This window comes from Anolis carolinensis, chromosome 5 (genome assembly GCF_035594765.1).
Source record: "Anolis carolinensis isolate JA03-04 chromosome 5, rAnoCar3.1.pri, whole genome shotgun sequence".
Lineage (NCBI taxonomy): Eukaryota > Metazoa > Chordata > Lepidosauria > Squamata > Dactyloidae > Anolis > Anolis carolinensis.
The window spans coordinates 197,435,460-197,457,486 of NC_085845.1; the positions used below are offsets into that span (position 1 = coordinate 197,435,460).

The window sequence follows — 22,027 nt, forward strand, 5'->3', positions numbered from 1 at the left end:
CCCCCTTCCTCGCCAACGCTCCTCCCCTTATTTTGCCATTCCCATTGAGTCTCCCGCTGCCTCTGAGAGATTGTCACGTGACTTTGAAAAGATGGCGGGAAAGCTTGACCTGGTCTTGACACATTCGTTATAAAGGGGTATATATATATATTTGAAAATATATATATATTTAAAAGCCAAAAATTCTATATTTCGGGCTGAGGTCTCTTCACAGAGACAGGAAAATCCTTATTTATTTTATTTATAATATACTATTATGAATTGACTTAATATTTAATATATTTAATGATTTATATTACAGTAGAGTCTCGCTTATCCAACATAAACGGGCCGGCAGAACGTTGGATAAGCGAATATGTTGGATAACAAGGAGAGATTAAGGAAAAGCCTATTAAACATCAAATTAGGTTATGATTTTACAAATTAAGCACCAAAACATCATGTTATACAACAAATTTGCCAGAAAAAGTAGTAATGCTATGGAGTAATTACTGTATTTACGAATTTAGCACCAAAATATCATGATGTATTGAAAACATTGACTACAAAAATGTGTTGGATAATCCATAACGTTGGATAAGCGAGTGCTGGATAAGTGAGACTCTACTGTATTTGCGTTGTCGAAGGCTTTCAAGGCTGCAATTATTGGGTTGCTGTGAGTTTTCCGGGCTGTATGGCCATGTTTCAGAAGCATTCTGACCTGACATTTTGCCCACATCTATGGCAAGCATCCTCAGAGGTTGTGAGGTCTGTTGGAAACTAGGAAAGTGGGGTTTATATATCTGGAATGTCCAGGGTGGGAGAAAGAACTCTTGTCTGTTTGAGGCAAGTGTGAATGTTGCAATTGGCCAGCTTGATTAGCACTGAATGGCCTTGCAGCCTCAAAGTCTGGCTGCTTCCTCCCTGGGGTTATCCTTTGTTGGGAGGTGTTAGCTGGCCCTGATTGTTTCATGTCTAGAATTCCCGTTTTTTAGTGTTGTTCATTATTTACTGTCCTGATTTTAATACTTTAGCCAGATTTTGTTCATATTCATGGTTTCTTCCTTTCTGTTGAAATTATCCACATGCTTTTGGATTTCAGTGGCTTCTCTGTGTAGTCTGACATAGTAGTGTTAAGTGTGTTAAGTTTCTGTGTCCTCAAACAATATGCTGTGTCCACGTTGGTTCATCAAGTGCTCTGCTATGGCTCAATCAGTCTACAGTGCCTTTCGTGTTTTGATTCGTGTCTAGGCAGTGCTATGTTTGGTGGTCCCTCTGTAATAATAATAATAATTTTATAAGACTTGTCCACAGCTGCATGGTATATGGTAGACTCCTACAGAGGTGAGAGGATCCCTCTTGTCCGTCGCTGAATGTAGCATTTGTTGTATTTTCTTAGTGGGTCTGTAGATTGTAGGTTGTGTTTCTTCATCAGTTTGCCTATGCGGTCAGTGGTTCCCTTTTTGTATGGTAAGAGCACTTTTCCTCTGGGTGGATCTTTGTCTTTCCTCTCATGGCTTGTTCTTGGCTTTGCAGCTTTTCTTATGTTCATTGGCCTGTAGGGTCCAGTTTAGGTGGCTCAGTTCACCTTGGAGGAAGTAGGGTTCACAGATTCTTTTTGCACAGTCTGCCAGCTCTTTAATTGTGCTTCTTTTTTAACTTGTGTGATGGTTGGAGTTTTTATGTAGGTATCTATCTGTGTGAGGGGGCCCTGGTGGCACAGTGTGTTAAAGCGCTGAGCTGCTGAACTTGCAGACCAAAAGGTCCCAGGTTCAAATCCCGGGAGCGGAATGAGCGCCTGCTGCTAGCCCCAGCTCCTGCCAACCTAGCAGTTCAAAAACATGCAAATGTGAGATCAATAGGTACCGCTCCGGCGGGAAGGTAACGGTGCTCCATGCAGTCATGCCGGCCACATGACCTTGGAGGTGTCTTCGGGCAATGCCGGCTCTTCGGCTTAGAAATGGAGATGAGCACCAACCCCCAGCGTCAGACATGACTGGTAAAGGGGAAAACCTTTACGTTACCTATCTGTGTGGGTATCTATTTATATTATTTATTTGGAATAATTATATCCTGTTCTTTGTAATTATTTATTTAATATTTAATTAGTTATATTTATATTATTTATTTCGAATATTTATATCCTGCTCTTTGTAATTATTTATTTAATATTTCATTAGTTATTTTTATATTATTTATTTGGAATGTGTATACCCCACAAAGGCCCACAGCATTTTTTCCCTAAAAATCCAGTACGTATATAAATACTTAGAGTTAAAACATACACATCAATTAAAATGACTTAAAACACTTCACACTTTAAAAGCCTGGAAAGGAAGGCTTGTTTTTTAATAGATAAATCAAGACCCACTTGTGATTGTGCTGAAGTCGTGTCAAAACTGCATTAATTCTACAGTGTAGAATTACTTCAAAGGTACAAATGTCTTCAAAGGTACAGCACAAAATGAAGCTTAAAAAAAAGAAATCTATACTAATTTCATGTGCAAAATCTTTTCTCTTTATCTGATGTACCAAAAAGATCAATTTGAAACAACAGAACATACAGTTGAAACATTTCCACATTTTATTGAAGTATGGCTGTGAGAAGAATTTTTTTCCATTGTTTATACTTACGAGTTTTACTCCTGATTACTGGGATAAAATGTAATATTACGAGGCGGATGTCTCTCTACTGTGCTTTTACATGGAAGGGGGCGGGGGGTCAAGTAAACGTATTGAGTCTTTTCTGTACAAATACACAATATTTACAACACACATTTACAACATGGATGTATACATTTTTTATAAAAAGAGTATTTGAAATATCACTTGGCACCACACTATAGAGCAGGCGTGGGCCAACTTGGGCCCTTCCGGTGTTTTGGACTACAACTCTCATAATTCCTAACAGTCAGTGGCTGTTAGGAATTGTGGGAATTGTAGTACAAAACACCTGGAGGGCCCAAGTTGGCCCATACGTGCTATAGTCTTTCACTAGGATAAATAAGTGGCTATAGCATATGCAACAGATACACATTTAGGGACAAAACTAAATCATTTTTGACTAGTTTTCTCAATGGGTCAACTCTAGTATAAATTAACCCAAAAGATTACTGCCACGTTGAGACAACTTCACTTATTGTACTATGATTCTGGAATCTTTATTATGTTGACCATTTGATTGAATATAGTCTCCATTTAGGGGAAAAAGTGTTATCATGCATACTTGGATGGATATGCTTACGACGCACAATTAGCATGCTGGCTTAATTACACCTGGCCTAGCAAAGCCAAGGACTAAAGGAGGTAAATTTCAATGCTTGGCTTCACAAAACAAGGCCCACCTGGAGTGTGATGCTATTATTGTTCTTTTAATTCTTCTGGGGCTTTTTGGCTCCATTGTATCTTTTACATATTTTGTATTTTAGTATGTATTTCTTTATTTTTATGGGGAATATCCTTACTTTATACTACTCCGTAAGCTTTCCTCACTTTCTGATCACTGAGCAAGAACGGCTTATTATACACTCATTGCAAATTTTGCAAATCTACAATTTGCACTTAGATAGTAAGATCTGGCTCCGAAAAAAAGGCCCACCTAATACTATTGTTCTTTTAATCCTTTTGAGGCTTTCTGGCTCCTTTGTGTCCTTTATATACTATTGTTGTTGCTGCTGTTGTATTTGTTTGTTTATATTCTACTTTTATATCTTGATTAAAGTGCAAAGCAGCTGAATCAAAAGAGAATAGAAATCTATCCATCTATCTATCTAAGAGTTAATGTCGGCATGTGTGTATGTCTGTACTATAAAGGCTGTTGCTAGGTGAAATGGCCTTCTGTGCTGTCACTAAGAAAGATAGATGGCATGTGTATGGAGGGAAAGGAGAAAGAAAAAGGAGGGAACAAAGGAAGAAAAAGATAGGGGAAAAGTGTTGTCAGGCTTTCATGGCCAGAATCACTGGGCTGCTGTGAGTTTTCTGGCCTATATGGCCATGTTCCTGAAGCATTCTCTCCTGATGTTTCACCCACATCAATGGCAGGCATCCTCAGAGGTTGTGAGGTCTGTTAGAAACTAGGAAAATTGGGTTTATATATCTGTGGAATAAGGAGAACGAACTCTTGTCTGCTTGAGTCAGATGTGAATATTTCAATTGGCCACCATGATTAGCATTCAATGCCATAGATGCAGGCCAAACACCAGAAAAGAATGCTTCTGGAACATGGCCATACAGCCCGGAAAACTTACAGCAACCCAAAGGGAAAAAGGTATGAGGAGAGGGAAGGAAAGGAAGAGAAAGACAGGCAGCATTCCCAACGATACCCAGGCAATGCCGGATATGTACATTGTCATCATCATCATCATCATCATCATCATCATTATTATTATTATATATCTGGGTTTTCTGGGGAATGGTCTTAATAATTTTTTTTAGGCTCATTAATATCCAGCAAGCCATGCTTGGCAGATTTTTTCCCTCATTGTCTGACCACTGAGCAGGAATGTCTTATTTTACAGGCATAGCCAATTTCTCAAATCTACAATCTGTTAGTTAGCAAGATTTGGTATGATGGGTTATTTCTTCTGATCTTCCTTTGCTATTCAATTTAACAAGACTGGACTGGAGATGCATCAAAAAACAACGCTCAAGGCAGGAACTGACCGTGAGGAGTACTAACAATTGAATAAATGAAAAATATTGTTTGTTGCTTTTTTTCAGCTCTCAGCAATATACAACACAGCTGAATTTATCAATTGAACAAATATGTTTGCTAACACCTGAGTTTCCATTGAACAGTGAAACAGACTGCACAGTAGTGTTGCAAACACCAGAATGAACCGGAAGATTATCATTGAACAACCAACATGGGGCAATTGTTCTATTCACGTCAGAGTTCACATAGTTTGTAGTGAGTCCATGTCAGAGGTCACCTAGTTTGCCATGATTGCTTCATTCCATCTTTATCATTTTCTTCAGCCACACTAGATCCTGTCACTCGTTCGCATTGCAGCCTTATTTTAAAGTGAGCGCTTATATTTTTCAGTACCATTATATAGGGAGGTCGTTCGGACACGTGGTATTTTCTTCAGCAGCATCATTCCACTCCTCATTCTTGTAGGTTGAAAGGAATAGGTTCTCTAGTTGTGCCAGGAATTCTTCAGCAATGAAGCTATTTGCTACACTGTCCAGGGTCTTCCTCATGCACTCCAGAAGCTAGTTTAACAGTGATGGACAGAAACAAAAAATAGTGATATTTATAAAGAACACCTAACCGGCATCTATTCTGACTTCTTGAAATGTGGTAAATCATTGTTGAATTATTTAATGAAATGATGTCAACTGCTGCATTCTATTTATATCTACATCTATCTATCCATCCCGTCTAGTTCAGTTAGTCATAACAACTCCAATTCCCCCTCCTTTCTGTCTTAACCTTCTTTAGCTTCCTTAGTAAAAAATTCCATCCCACCCTTTTGTTTTTCTTATTGAATTATTTCAACAAATTAAATTTAGAACAGGTTAGCAGGCATAGACAAACTTTGGCCCTCCAGGTGTTTTGGACTTCAACTCCCACAATTTCTAACAGCCTACCGGAATCCTACTGTTTTCTGAGTGTTGTTGTTTCTTTACTGTCCTGATTTTAGAGATTTTTAAATACTGGTTGCCAGATTTTGTTTATTTTCATGGTTTCCTCCTTTCTGTTGAAATTGTCTTCATGCTTGTGGATTTCAATGGCTTCTCAGTGTAGTCTGACATGGTGGTTGTTAGAGAGGAATTCCAGACAAAAAACAAAATCTGGCAACCAGTATTTTAAAAAACTCTAAAATCAGGACAGTAAATAACAAACAACACTCAGAAAACACGGGAATTCCAGACAGGAAACTATCAGAGCCAGCTAACATCTTCCAACAAAGGATCCCCCAGGCAGGAAGCAGCCAGGCTTTGAAGCTGCAATGCCATTCAATGCTAATCGAGGTAGCCAATTGCAACATTCATACTTGCCTCAAGCAGACAAGAGGTTCTTTCTCCCACCCTGGATATTCCACTGATATATTAGCCCCACTTGCCTAGTTTCCAATATACCTCACAACCTCTGAGGATGCCTGCCATAGATGTGGGCGAAACGTCAGGAGAGAATGCTTCTGGAACATGGCCATACAGCCCAGAAAACTCACAGCAACCCAAACAAAGCATAACCACTTTCTTTTTATACATTCTTCCAGCCCAGTTAGCCCATATTTAATTAACTGGATTTTATTAAACTGAACTTCAACATTAATCTGATGATACTTCACTGGTTTCAATGGATGTAACCTAAATATGACTAAGTTCCAGTTCTATCCAACATTTCTATTGTTAACAAAGGTTTGGGGGATTTTCAAGTTAAGAAACAAAGAATGTGTTATGATTACCTTCTGCAGGCATGTCAGGTCTGAATCCCTATGGAAGATTTTGTCCATGGGCACACAGCTATTGAAAGAATTAAGTCAAAACCATATCAGATACATGGGACTAATAATTTAAATTTAGCTTATTAACCAATTGTAGAAATTAAGCAATCACGCACCTATGAGACAGCCTGTATTTCTCAATTATCCATCGAGTTTTTTCCAATACTAGTTCCCACTGAGGTTCCTCCAACATTTCTTGGACTTCAAACTTGTATGGCAGACCTGTAAGTCACACACACAAAGGAATCACGTTTAATACAATATACATGCTTTTTTCTTATGGAATGCATCACTTTATTTATAGAAACAAATGTCTTAATCTTTGTCAAAAAGAAGATGCAACGAATACATATACATGGGAAGGAGAAAGGAAATGTATGCAGATCCCAAGCCCTAAATCAGGACAGGCAGCTTCAAAGGGTCAAAAAAGTCTCCCTGCAAAGACTCAATGCAGGATATGCCATTTTCTCCCAAAATCAGAAGGAATGAAACTAGAAAGTTCATTTCTGGTTTCAACCAACCTCTGCCTTTATTTTTAACTAAAATAAGATGTTTAGAGGCTGTGCTACTTTACTTGAAGGTATTTTGTGGCTTTTGGAGAGCAATTCTCAATTACTAAAAACAAAAAATGTTTATATGTAGTGGTTGCTTGTTCCTCTTTAACTCTTACTTCCATTCTTGTAGTCAAATTACCACTTGAATAGGAGCATGCCCTTTTAAACATGCCAAGTCAAACAAATCTTCATTTCTAGACAAAATGGTGCCATATTTCGAAAGCAGAGAAAGGAGGCAAACCTCAGATTATACCTTGCCTTTCCATCACCACAACACATTCAAATTACTAAAACATACATTTACAAATATCTGCACAGACATTTATTTTGGTTTCTTCACCAAAACGTTAAGCTTAAGGTCTGTAAAAACTCCCCATACATTTCCATGTTGTTGATATGTGCTATCAAGTTGCATCTGGTTTATGACAACTCAAAGACAGGAGTTTTTTTGGTAAAATTTCTTATTTTTCTGTTTTTAAATTGTAATTTAAATGAGCAGCAGATAAGGATGAAATAAATTCATAAATATCTTACGATAGGATCCATCAGAACTTGTCTCATCACTGATTACCAGACAAGTAATCTGGGAATATGGAAGAGGGTTGTTTCGATTGTAAGGGCTTATGATCACCCCAACAAACGTTGATCCACCTCTTGAGAAATAGCTCTGACGGAGAAAAATATAAGTGGGAATTAAACAAAATTTCTGATAAATCCCCCAGCCCATGACTTAAAATGTCAATACATTATATAATAGTCCAAGATCAATAAATGAGCTCTCACAGACACTACCTATTACGTTTTCTTCCCAAAAGTTCATAATGAAACCACCTAGCAATATAACAAGCCCTGCTCCCAAACATTACCTGGTATTTTGCCTGTGTGTCAATATCTCGTATTGAGGGATTAGGGTCAAAGGCAGGATGAGAGTGATACCAGCCAATGACGCTGAAGCCTCGAGCAGCGAGTGCCTCTGAGGCCTGCGTTTGAGACACTGGGTCCATTTCGCACTGCAACCCTGTGCTGAGGCTATTGCACGGTTCTGCTGTACAGACCTGAAGTAAAACAATATGGAAGATTAAACATATCCAAAAGCCAGTGATTTATTGTCAGTGGCAATATGCCTCTATTAAAAAGGTCTATTAAAAAAAGGTCTGCTGTGGACTCTTCTTGTTGTGTTTCTAATAATAATAATTTTATTTACTACCTGCCTTTCCTTTTTAGATAAAGGCAAGGCAGATCAGTTAAATACATGTATACAAGCACATATTAAAACATAAAAGCATATATTAAAACATACATACATTAAAATAACTAATTTCAATTTAGTTAAAACACAATAAACACAGAATATGATTAAAACGCCATAGACTGCCAGAAGAGATAATGGCCTCTTGAATCCTAAAGGTATCCGAGTTTCTTTCAAAACTCTTACACGGATGGTCACAAATGAATTTTAGGATTTGTACGATCCTAGCACGAAAGGTAAAAAGGAGTCTCTGAAACCAATGCTTAGTGCTGAATATGTAAAAAACTATGTAAACCTCATATTGCTTTATTCAGTTTAATAATAATAATAATAATAATAAAATACATCACACAGTCCTAGACACTTGGGAAGTGTTCGACTTGTGATTTTGTGATACGAAATCCAGCATATCTATCTTGTTTGCTGTGTCAAAAAAATAAATAATAAACAACTTTATACCCCGCCATCATCTCCCAGAGGACTCGTGGCAACTTACAAAGCACTCAAAGATATAAACACGCAAAATACAAAGTGCAAAACCATAACAAAAGCAATAACAACCAACATAAACATCACAAAATCCCCCTGGTTAAGATCAGTAAAATGCAACAATAGCTGCTGGTATAAAACAACTGCAATCAGTATCAGTCTCATAAAGTGCATGGTGAAATAGTTTCTAGGTCCTCAAATATGTTCATTAAAGGATTCTTTCTCTCTTGTCCCCACCAACTGCACTTGAGATGGAGGTCTACAGAGAACTGTAGACCAAAGAATAATATTTTTAAGCTAGATCGCCCTGCGTTAGGCCATGTTACCAAAAAAGGGCTCATTAGAATGAGAGATAATTAAATATCAACGTAAGTAATACCTACTTCAACTATTCCTTCCGTTTCAGAGTATCTTCCACCAAGCAAACCTATTACCTCTGCCATGGATACATGAGCGTGCTAGAAAATTGAAGAAAAGAGTTATTCAGTATTATTTTTGAGTTTCTGCAGGAAAACATTAGCTGACATATTAAAGACAAATCAACAGTATTCCACATCAGGCAGCCTAAGTCTGTACTAAAGTGTGCATAACAAGGTGGATTACATGTGATATTCCAGATGTTGTTGAACTAAAACTTTCATCATCTACCACGGGTTGTGTAAGCTGGGACTCTGACAACTAAATTCCAACAGACCTCATAACCTCTGAGAATGCCTGCCATTAATGTGGGTGAAACGTCAGGAGAAAATGCTTCTGGAACATGGCCATACAGACCAGAAAACTCACAGCAACTCAGTGATTCTGGTCATTAAAGCCTTCAACAACACAACTAAAATCCAGCTAATACCTGGAGGACCAAGGCACTGCCAGGTCTGCTGCAACAGAACAAAAGGATTGTAATTTTATCTTTCACCCAACTCTTACCAAATCCATAATCAGAAGTGCCTCTGCAGTTACTCTCACTTGGAATGGCTCCTAAAAAGATAAAAGCGATAAGGAAAAGCTGGCTTAAGTAAAACAAAGACGTGCTCTTGTTTTATCTTTGAAATCGTACTTACTGGTTTCTCTTCTGTGAAGGAACAGCAAGGGATCAGCTGAAAGGGATCAAATGAACTATAAAAAATGAAAGAAAAGTTCTCTGAAGATATATAGGTAATAGAAGCAAAACTCATTTACAAGCATAGAGTCACATGGCTTTTTCACTACTCAAGTTATCAATCCCAGTATTGTTATAATCCATTCCAATACATGCTATTCTAATTTGTTCAAGCGTATATTAGCAGCCTGAAAGACATACAACAACCCTGTATATTAGCAGCCATGGGCAAACTTGGGCCATCTAAGTGTTTTGGACTTCAACTCCCACAATTCCTAACAGCCTCAGGCCCCTTCCTTTTCCCCCTCAGCCGCTTAAGCGGCTGAGGGGGAAAAGGAAAGGGCCTGAGGCTGTTAGGAATTGTGGGAGTTGAAGTCCAAAACACCTGGAAAGCCTGAGTTTGCCCATGGCTGCTATATATGGAAGAGGAAAGTTTTAATATATCTCACTTCTTGTCTAAACAGTAGTTGATTTAACTAACTAAGGTTTAAACACAGATTTACTGCCCAAGTGTTGCTTATAAGCAAAAATACATGCAAGATGAGACACTACAGACATAAAAAAGTGAAACCTTTTGGTATGTCTTTGTCCTTTAGTGGCTTTTGGCACTTTAAACTTCTCATCTTCTCTTCTTTTTGCTAGTTCCTCAGCAGAAAGGTGCTGTAAACGAAGCATCTCGATTAGGCAAACTAACTTAGCACACTAAGAGAAAATTAAGCTCACTAAAAGCAAAGAGTTTAAGCAAAACGGGCTCTTTGTCATGAATGCAACATGTCTGATAGTTAGTTATAATCACTGTTGTCCAATATGTCACTTTGGTTGGGGTCCTGAACTCTAAACACCAGTGAATATGGAAGATCTACTATGGGAGCCCCTGGTGGTACAGCATGTTAAAGGGCTGAGCTGCTGAATGTGTGGACCAAACGGTCACAGGTTCGAATCCGGGGAGCGGAGTGAGCACCTGCTGTTAGCTCCAACTTCTGCCAACCTAGCAGTTTGAAAACATGCAAATGTAAGTAGATCAATAGGTACCACTTTGGCAGGAAGGTAACGGCGCTCCATGCAGTCACATGACCTAGGAGGCGTCTATGGACAATGGTGTCTCTTCGGCTCTTCGGTGGTCTATGGTGTCTCTTCGGCTTAGAAATGGAGATGAGCACCAACTCCCAGAGTTGGACACGACTGGACTTAATGTCAGGGGAAAACCTTTACTTACTACCTTTACTATGGTTATAACTTTTTGGAAGTGATACTGGTAGCTTATTCAAGTGCCACAGTTGCTATAAATGAAACCTTTTGTCACAGGTCCACTTATCTTTGTCACGTTCAGTAATGTTACCTCAAATGTCTGTCCTTCCAAATCTTTGGCATCACACCAATTTCCCCAGGGGTCTCTGACTCGCCGCCTCCTTGTACGCTGCACCAAACAGAAAGACACCAATATAAGTATTAAATAGTGCCAAGGCTATTCAAATCAGGACAGTCACATTCCTAATAACTAGTAGAATGCAGGCCATTGGTGAACCAGGGTTGATTTGACTCAAGTGTCGATATTCCGTAACCAGCCAATTATGTTTTAAGAGAATCACCTACACACCAGTATCTCCACAGCATCTCACATCAGAATGGTCTGCACTATTTCATTGAGTGTATAGATGACAGGGGATGACAGCTCCCTCCTTTCTCTTAGCCCATTCTAACTGTTGTAGATCAGCCTGAGACTGATGGGTTCACTGATGTCTTAGAGAGGATTGTGGGATTCCCGGGGGCACCAAGTGAGGAACTTTTAAGTCAAGGGAATGATTCCTCTTTCTCTGAGAAAGCTGACTGTGAAAGTGCAGGCCTTCAAGGTCAGGCCAAGCAGTCAGAGACACTAGATAAGGAAGTGTCAAGCAGAGAATTAAGTGGTACTGAAGCTCCTGGAATATGGAAATCAACACAGACCTTCATTTACAGATCAGAGCAGACAATAGACATCACAGAGCAGAGTGTTTGTGTGGGAAAGCTGGGGAGAGATTTCAGGGAATTCAAAATGCTTTCATGGCTGGCTTTTAATTGGCAAGCTGTTTACTTTCAAGTTAGTTCAGGCAACGTAGTGTTTAGAGTAAGAAGCTAAGCCTGAGTTCCTGGTCCATGTTCCAAGTTAAGCCTTTGGTTTTGGGATTCAAGTATATTGGTGGTTTCAATATTCCTATGATATATTCTATGGATACCTTATGCTTGTGGTCTTAAGCTGTTCTTGTGATTGAGATACAGTAGAGTCTCACTTATCCAACACTCGCTTATCCAACGTTCTGGATTATCCAACGCATTTTTGTAGTCAATGTTTTCAATACATTGTGATATTTTGGTGCTAAATTCGTAAATACAGTAATTACTACATAGCACTGCTGTGTATTGAACTACTTTTTCTGTCAAATTTGTTGTATAACATATGTTTTGGTGCTTAATTTGTAAAATCATAAAGTGATTTGATGTTTAATAGGCTTTTCCTTAATCTCTCCTTATTATCCAACATATTTGCTTATCCAACATTCTGCCGGCCCGTTTACGTTGGATAAGCGAGACTCTACTGTATTTGGATTACTGTTGGATTTTACTTACTGCTAAACATTTTTTGAATATACATCCTATTTCCCTATTCTTGAATTTTTCCAATACTTTTCATATTTTACAATAAACTGTTTGTTTATATTCTGGACTCTTGCATGGCACTGTGATCAGAAGGGTTCAACACTAACTTTGTGAAATTCACTTTACACATTTTGCCTGGTCTCAACAATATTAATGAAAAAATGGACAAAGCTTGCCAAGGAATTTAAAAAACCCAACAGCTAAATATGTAATCCATCGCAAAGCCCTCAAAATGTTCTTTATTATTATTATCGTATAACTGTGTCGCCCTGATTTCGTTTCAGAAAAAACAAAATCCCAGCTACTTAAAACTAATCTGAGAGGGGGAAAAAACTAGAAAAATTATGCTCAATTTCTTTTTTAAAACAATCCCATTCCTTACATTATTTTTTTTAAATATAACTTCACGAAAATCTCGATAAGCCCCCTTACAGTAATTCATTGCAAGTGGCTAATACTATAGATGGAATTCATGATTTCCAAGATATGGATTCAACATAAAAATCTGCAAATCTGGCAGTCTACACAGTCAGATTTTCCATTTCAATACAGTAGGTAGCATTAACTGATATTGAAAGTGTATAGTAACTCCCATTAATAAGTTGGCTGAAGTTGGTAGGAATAGGGATGAATATGGCTTGTATATATATCGTTCTATTTGGGTTGCTGTGAGTTTTCTGGGCTGTACGGCCATGTTCCAGAACCATTCTCTTCTGAAGTTTCACTCACATCTATGGCAGGCATCCTCAGAGGTTGTGAGGTCTAGGCAAGTGGGGTTTATATATCTGGGGAATGTTCTTTCTCCCACCCTGAACATTCCACAGATATATAAACTCCACTTGCTAAGAAAACTCACAACAACCCAGTGATTCTGGCCATGAAAGCCTTCGCCAACACATTGTTCTATTCGTTTCACTTTTTAAAAGATTATAAAAAATCATTTGATTTTTTCTTCATTCATAAATCAGAAACATACAGGTTTTTTTTAGTTTAGAGGCACTTTTTACATATTTGGCAAACATTTATAGTTTGAAGAAATATTTGACTTATGAAGCCTTAAGTAAACACAGTAGGAATTGCAGAATTTCAGTAGAAAATGTATTATGGCCAGAGTTATCTATCAGGAACAAGAAGATTATGATGAAGTAGATAATGTGCTGTAAACATCAAAACACAAAGAGCTACAAAGAAGGGGAAAAAATGAGACTTCTGGTGCCATATGTTCTTTCATCTTACCATAGACTGCAGCCGTTGCACAAGCTGATACGCATCAATAGCATCCTTGCCTTCTCTGGGGCGCATTTTGTCAGTAGTCTGTGGCCTGTTATAAACAGCCTGCTCTGTAAAATTAATATAATATGGTTATTTAGGCTAAAACTCCTAGTGGCAGCAACCTAATGGCAACTTTATTGTGGTTTTATTTCTAATACTAACACAATATCAAAGCCACAGTGTCATTAATCAAAGCCTCTCCCATGCATTGGTGTATGTTGTGTGGTCTCCAAGACCAACATAGAAATGGAAAGCCCATTTATAGAGCTATATGAACAACACTTTGAGCACCTTTTAAGCCAAAGAAGGATCCCAAAGTGTTTTGAACTCTGTCTTAAGTCTTCATACACAGGTAGAATAACTGCAAAAGATTCAAAAGGGTAGGACATATATGGGAATAAATATATATTTGTTGGAAGAGCAGAAAAAGTCCTGCATAAGGTAAAACAATTCCTGATCCCAATCACAGTGACCTCCTTTTCTCAGCCTGTTAAGATACCACAATTCATACACATTTCTGTTAGTCTGTTTGTTCTATGGATTTAATTCTCAAATAATAAGTCATCATCATCAACATCATCGTCTTTATTTATATCCCACCCTATCTTCCCAAGGGGACCCATGAAAGGGGGAAAAGTATGAGGGGAGAGAAGAAAAGAAATGAGGGATGAAAGCAGAGGGGTAGAGGCTTGAATTCCTGTTAAGAAGCAGGATACAAATGCAAAACAAAAAATCAAAGTTTATGTCATACCACATCCAAAGTTAATTGCTCCTATCAATTCCAGGTATGTGTGTATGCGTCCGATGCAGTTGACATCACCACAGTTCTTCAACCCTGGGCGTACTGAAGTTTTGTTCAAGTATTTTGGTTTGCTTCTTTCCCTATCGTAAAATAGAACCACAAGCAAAAGACAAAAGTTAAGTGATGGTTTGAGATCAGACATTCAATGTGCTCTGTTTGAAATGTTACATTTAGCCCACAATTCAGGCAAATACAATTACAAGTTTGTTAAATTTGATCTATCCCATTCAGACACAGCTACATACTCTATATTTTCAGAAGGTTTTCTTAATGATCTGAGAGTATAGAGTAAGTCTGGGAAAGCTATCATTTTTGAAAGATGGGATAAACACATTTTTAAAATGAAATCAGATTTAACTGAAACATCAAACCTGCTCCTGAAAAGCTCGTATTGGTAATAATTACAAGCCATACAGTGAGATTAAACAAATCAAAAATTTCAATATTTTGCAAATTGGAACCCAAAGTTACAGTGCACATTTCTTTTAATCCTTACACAAGGACGGCTATGAAACACATTTCCAAAGAATCTTTGCTGCATGGGCCAGATATATCTCATGAGAAAAATGTTTTTTTTCAGGCATTGTATAAAACACTGTGGGCATCCCTTCTAAAAACAGTATATTTTTTCCCTCATAAGGACATGGGGTTTTCTTTTATGCTGATTATGTGTTGTCAACCAAATACAGAGTTGGAGGTTCCAACATGAAAAACACTATTCTGTTTGTATTACTTCTGGTTTCAAAATCTTCTTAAAATTCTATATAAAATTCCAGAAGTATTTCCTTACATTTTGTCAGCATGACAGCAATATTGTGGAATGATGTTGGATTATCCAGTAGTCAGTGATAGGTTTGACTAAGTGGTTTCATTTCTATAATCTTCCCCTCTATTTATATCTTGCCTTTCCCCAAAATTACAATTCGTGCACAGCTTTCCAATCATCTGGTTGAAAAGCAGACTCTTGTGTGCAAAGTTAACTAAATCTTCAGGCCAGTAGGCCCTGAACATTTCATTTTTGGACTACAAGGGGATAGAAAATGTTGGTCAGGAAGATGTCATCCACAAACTGTGAATTTTCTCACAAGAGGGATTTGTTACATACCACTGATCTAAAATATAGTTTCTAATTTTCAGGTAGCGTTCAGGTGTTTTAGCCTGGCGTCCCACAAAAAACTCTGGTATCGCTTGTTTTTCTTCTTCTGATATCACATTTCTGTCTATTTCCACTTCTTGATCAGGCGGCTTAAGCTCCTCAGCGTTCATGTGGCTATCCTCTTCTGGCTGCTCAGAAGGATGGGCAAGAATACTGTTTTCATTGAAATCTCTTTGTTCTCCACAAAGCTCTGGGCAGGAAAACCAATCAGGTGTCCTTACTTCGTCACCCTCCTCGTTCTCGGGCTTCAGTGGATCATGACTATTGTTCTCCGAAGACGGCACCACAGTCTCTGGAGTCTCAGCTGGGCTTTCCTCTGGCTTTGGACTGTATTTTGCAGTTAAGAGAAGGGCAGCCGGTGTGTGTTCCTCAGAATCCAAAGCGGGCACTGTCCAATTACTTTGTGTGGATGGACTCTTTGGAGTATCAAACAACTCACACTTCCCAGATTCTTGTTGAGGAATGTGAGAAAGCAGCTCATCCATTTCGTCTGTAATATCTACTTCTTCATCATCTGATAATTTTTCAATTTTCACTGCATTCAAGTTAGGATCTGCCCGGCCTCTTAAGAGCGTAGTTGCCCATGCCACCGTCTTTCCTTCATCATCCTCATTGCTGCTAGGAACAGGAATGCTGACATATGGTCCCCGTTGCTCCACTTTCTCTGGGCCATCAGTCTTGGCCTTAAAGATATTTAGAAGAGTTAAGCATTAAATAACATTCAAATGAACAGAGATTAGATGAGAATGACAGTCAATTCTTTGATATCAATACAAGTAATTATTATTATTTATATCCAAATAACCCCTCTAAGTTGGCAGAACATACTCTTTGGAGAAACAAAAAGGAATTCCCCCTTCCTCATGCATGAAATTTGCTCCGCAAGAGGAAAGAGGAAGCTTCTTTTCCTTGAAAGACAATCTATTAGTAAATTGGATTTCACTCACCAATTAAAATGAATTGTCTTGATCAAAGTTAGGTCAGGAGACCACTAAGTTGAAGGCTTCAAAGGCATTCCTTTACTTGCCCTTTTTTGTTGTGCATGTGGCTCAAAAGGCCTGTGTGCTACTTGAGCTCTTCAAAGTACTTTAGAAATACCAAAGACATGTTTGTATGAAAAATAAAAAGTACAGAACACTACTTTTGTTCTGTGTATTTTAATATATGCATGTTAATGATATTATATTTTATCTGTGTGTTTTAACTATGTTGTACACCTCCTTGAGCTGTAAGGAGAGGAAGGTAAACAACCACAACTATTATTATTATTATTATTATTATTATTACAGTTTTACCAGGAAATCAGTAGCCATGCTGGTTGAAGATTTTGGAAATCCAGTGCAGAAAGTACCCACACTCCACCAACATTACTAAATCTTTTTTTTTTTCATGCTTATAGCTTTTAAAAGCTGGCCCAGATCAGCCCTAGTTAAACACAGATTTATGCTACATGGCTAGTCCGCTAGCCTGCCATTGGTCATCTTTATAAAGCTTACCTTGTTCTTAAAGTACTGCCTGGCATAACTCTTTACTTGAAGAACATTGCGACTTCCAATCATCATGGAAATTTTTGTCCATCTTCTGCCAAATTTAGTCTGATGGAAAATAAATATTAATTCTGCTCAGAATGCCTAGGTAAATCAAACCATATCGTATATTTTTAAATCCTTTAAAAAAACCCTCAAGATTAATGTGTATAGCATTTATCTGGACCAGTGAAACTAGGGTTAGAACCCCTGCTCAGCCATGGAAACCAACTGAGTGACATTCTCTCAGCTGCAGAGGGAGACAAAAGCAAACCCCTCTGAACATATCTTGCCCAAAAATCCCCATGATATGTTCATCTTGGTGCTGCCAAAAGTCAAAATTTGACAGCTTAGAGATGGCCACAAGTAAAATTGTAGTATATCGCATTTTTTAAAAATTAAAATGTACCATAGAAAGTGTTAAATATAATACCATTTTTAAACCCAGTCAATAAGTAACCCATAAATGATACCTACCAGTCCTTGTTCAAAAAGCTCTTTCTCTTCTGTTGTCCACTTCAATGATCCAGTAGCTGATTTTGGCGGAGAGCGTAACCTAATAGAAATAGAATATGGTTGAATTTAATGTATGTGACATAAAGCAGTGTGAGGGGGTGTGCATTAAGAAATTGTAACTTTTATGTCATATATCTTTAGCTCTATGGAGTAGCACACAACAACATGATAAATCTTTCCCTTTAAAAAAGAAATAAAGGACAAGATTAATCATTTAATCGATTGATCTATTTATTATTGAACTATGTCTCTAGGGACTAGGGTTCAAATCCCCATTCAGCTATGGAAACCCACAAGTTGATCTCGAGCAAGTTACATTCTCTTGGCCTCAGAGGAAGGCAAAGGCAAAAATATTGCCAAGAGAACTCTATGAAAGGGTCGCCTTAGGGTGGCCATAAGTCAGAAATGACTTGGAGGCACACAATAATAAAGCTAGACTAATTATGTTGCAATTTTTCAACCACAAAAAAGGAAGATTTAAAAGCAAGCACAGGAATTCTTAAAATTATTGAAGGGAGTTATTTCTTTCTAGAAGAATCAATAGTATTTGACTTTTAACTTAATACAGCATTGCCATTCTGCCCTTAAATGTAATGTTAGAAAGACATACATGAGTTTCGCCTCTTTCTTGTGTGGACTGTAAAAAAAACAGAAGAAAAACCAAAAATCAACACAAACTATATCAATTTTTAACAGAATTCTTCCCATCTTGAAATTAATATATAATTCCAATTCTCCTCCCTGCCATAAACACTTACCTTTTCATGCACTTTTTATCACTTTCCTTCAGTTCCTGCCAAAGCTTTTCCGGAAGCGATTTACTTGACAAATAGTATCTGAAGTGTATTAAGGATCTTCTAAGGCATCATTATCGCTGTTTCTGATCTATGCAGTTTTCATAATTTATTATTTTTTTTCTCCTACATTATGCTGTTATAATCTAGTGGATGTTACCTGTACCAGCAAAGTTGCAGCACAATTGCAGATACGTCCATATAAAGCCCAGTTCTTTGAAGAGAACCTATTTGTGTGTCTATTTACAAAACATAATTAATCCAAAGCAGCTGCTTCCCGGGGGGGGAGGGGGGGGGGCTTGCAGTCCTCAAACAGCATTAGGTTCTTGTATTATGTTCCAATTTTTATAAATAATTTTCTAAAAATTTCAAATACCTATTAAAGGCAATCCGAAGTTACAAATATCTGACTTACAAATGACTCCTACTTAAGAATGGGGCTGAGACAACAGGAAGAGGGAGAAATCTATCCCTCAGAAGGGAAATTCACTCCTGGAAGAGTTATTATCATGGGGGAAAAGGATCTCCACTGAAGCTTTCTTTGCCAATCCTTGTTTCCACAACAAGCCAAATTTTTCAAAATCCAATTATCACAGAGATGAAATCTCCCAAACAAGAGCACAGACAGCAAAACAAACACCACAGGGACAAAAACTTCCTGTTATAACAATCTACAAATTTCTTGTATGTAGTAAGCTCTGACATACAGATGTATTTAGAACTCAATAAATGTAAGATATGTTAATTAATAGGGTCTTGATACAAGAATAGAAACAGCACAACAATGCTGTTAAACAACATAAGGCTTTTGGCATTCAATGTACTGTCCTGGTGATGACGTTCAAACTGCATTCTCAGAAATCATTTTTTAAACAGTAATAATGGTGGCACATTAATTTGAAACCTGCTTCAGAGTACCATTTTTTCCTTTGGTTAAAATTAATGGCAAAAGGATACTCTTCTTCCAATAACATCTTCTCAATTGCGGCCTTGTTTTCTTCACTAATTGTGTGATCAAGACTCCATGGCTAAGACAAAAATATATAATCATTATTCAGCCTTTCCCCTCCAATATGCTAACGTTCAAACTATCCCTCTCGAAATGCGTCAATATTCCTTATATAGTATGTTTGCCACAGAATGAGTAACAGCTTATTTCTAATTCAAACTTACAAGTCCCATGTCAGTTCTCCACGTCGAATCCAAGTAATGATCTTGCAGCAAGCTGGATGATGGATCGTCATAATTTCTGGAAAAAAGCAACATGTTACCTATTTGCATATTTAAAGAAACTTTATGTTTTCAGAAGCAAGAATTGGATTAATATTTCTGATACACTGTGAAAGTAACATAGTGTTAACACCTGCTGCCCTGGAGAGTAGGACGCAGAACAATGGCTTCAAACTACAGGAAAGGAGATTCCACCTGAACATTAGGAAGAACTTCCTGACTGTGGGAGCTGTTCAGCACTGGAACTCTCTGCTCCGGAGTGTGGTGGAGGCTCCTTCTTTGGAGGCTTTGAAATGGGCTGGACGGCCATCTGTCAGGAGTGCTTTAAATGTGATTTTCCTGCTTCTTGGCAGCGGGTTGGACTGGATGGCCCACGAGGTCTCTTCCAACTCTAGGATTCTATAACCTGGGCTGGGTCTATTATTATTATTATTATTATTATTATTATTATTATTATTATTACAGTAGAGTCTCGCTTATCCAACGTAAATAGGCCGGCAGAACGTTGGATAAGCGAATAAGGAGAGATTAAGGAAAAGCCTATTAAACATCAAATTAGGTTATGGTTTTACAAATTAAGCACCAAAACATCATGTTATACAACAAATTTGACAGAAAAAGTAGTACAATATGCAGTAATGTTATGTTGTAATTACTGTATTTATGAATTTAGCACCAAAGTATCACGATATCTTGAAAACACTGACTACAAAAATTCGTTGGATAATCCAGAACGTTGGATAAGTGAGACTCTACTGTATTATGTCAACTTATATCTCTCTTTTTCTCCATAAGAAGACTCAAATGGGCTAACATTAAGAGCATTACAATAATTTAACATACACAAACACGAAAACAATATTAAACATCATTACATTTAGTGACATTTCTTATGATTCTAGTCAGGCCTGGGCCAACTTGGGACCTCCAGGTGTTTTTGGACTACAACTCCCACAATTCCTAACAGCCTACCGGCTGTTAGGAATTGTGGGAGTTGTAGTCCAAAAACACCTGGAGGTCCTTATCTGATATAGATGATCGACAGCTGGTTTGAAAGGGACCTAAGAGTCTTAGCAAACAAGCTAACCGTGAGCCAAGAGTGCGATGCTGCAGCTCAAAAGGCCAATGCGATTCTAGGCTGAATTCACAAGAGTGTAGTGTCCCATTCTCCCTCTCAGCCTCTGAGGCCTAGCTGAAGGCCCCAAGCCTGCCTCGCTTACCCCGTTTGCGCTGCGGCCGCTACGTCTCCCTCCACATCGATATCCAACTCCTCCACAGCCTCCATCCTGGCCGCCCTGAGAAGAAACAGGAAGCAGCGCCCAAAGGCCGGAACTTCCGTCTCCAACTGGGCATGCGTAGTGAGAGAACCGAAGCTCCCGTCGCCATTTTTAGACCTGGTTTGCCAGGCTTTGCGCTATAGAAGGCGGGAGAAAAAGGGGAGAAGTAAACAATCCTGTCAGGAGATGGGGCGTGAGTTTGACGAACAAACACCAATACACACATGTGCATATGTATGTGTGTGTCACAACATACAGTCTTGGACAGCAATGCCTCCCCAAGCGATTAATTTAAGGTGGAATCAAGTGTCAGGTGTTTCGGTTGGTCTTTGGTGAGACAGTCATTAGATAATCAGCCCCAGGTAGTATTATAATTCTATTCTGTATTTTATTAGGTCCTTATCTATGCACTTAATTCATTTTATTGTTGCATTATTTCTTCAGTTTCTCCACCGATGTAGATGATTGAACTGTGCCTGGTGGTTGACTGATATTATTAACTGTTACAATATTCTCGTTTTACATTGTATTGCCGTTTTTATCTTTTTATACTGTGAATTGTGTTTATGTTGTTGTTTATTTTGTTCAATTATGTTGTTTCGGGCTTCTGCCCCATGTAAGCCCGGGCTGTGGCGCAGGCGGGAGAGCAAGCTAGCTGCAATTAACTGCAATGAATCCCTCTGACCAGGAGGTCATGAGTTCAAGGCCCCTCGGAGCCTATGTTTGTTTGTCTTTGTTCTATGTTAAAAGGCATTGAATGTTTGCCTATATGTGTAATGTGATCTGCCCTGAGTCCCCTTCGGGGTGAGAAGGGCGGAATATAAATGCTGTAAATAAATAAATAAATAAGCCGCCCCGTGTCTCCTCGGGGAGATGGTGGCGGGGTATAAATAAAGTATTACAGTAGAGTCTCACTAATCCAAGCTAAACGGGCCGGCAGAAGCTTGGATAAGCGAATATCTTGGATTATAAGGACTGATCAAGGAAAAGCCTATTAAACA

At 38.3% G+C, this 22,027-nt stretch overlaps 1 protein-coding gene across 2 annotated transcripts; it reads right to left on the reverse strand.

Moving 5' to 3' along the window:
* Positions 1–2,540: 2,540 nt before the first annotated feature.
* On the reverse strand, positions 2,541–21,104 carry mysm1 (Myb like, SWIRM and MPN domains 1). Of its 2 annotated transcripts, XR_010006933.1 has the most exons (21): positions 20,970–21,104; positions 19,693–19,768; positions 19,477–19,547; positions 18,484–18,561; positions 18,336–18,362; positions 17,687–17,765; positions 17,180–17,278; positions 15,633–16,366; positions 14,477–14,607; positions 13,690–13,793; positions 11,159–11,236; positions 10,391–10,479; positions 9,782–9,836; positions 9,648–9,698; positions 9,107–9,181; positions 7,852–8,040; positions 7,520–7,652; positions 6,548–6,653; positions 6,393–6,450; positions 4,899–5,193; positions 2,541–4,866 (listed from the first exon to the last, which is right to left on the reverse strand). XR_010006933.1 is itself a non-coding variant. In XM_003220724.4 (20 exons), the coding sequence occupies exons 1-20, from the start codon at positions 21,032–21,034 to the stop codon at positions 5,029–5,031; spliced, it is 2,463 nt and encodes an 820-aa protein (XP_003220772.1). In that variant the 5' UTR covers positions 21,035–21,104; the 3' UTR covers positions 2,541–5,028. The 2 variants fall into 2 exon arrangements, 1 of the variants encoding a protein (XP_003220772.1); XM_003220724.4 differs by having other exon boundaries at positions 2,541–5,193.
* Positions 21,105–22,027: the final 923 nt, after the last annotated feature.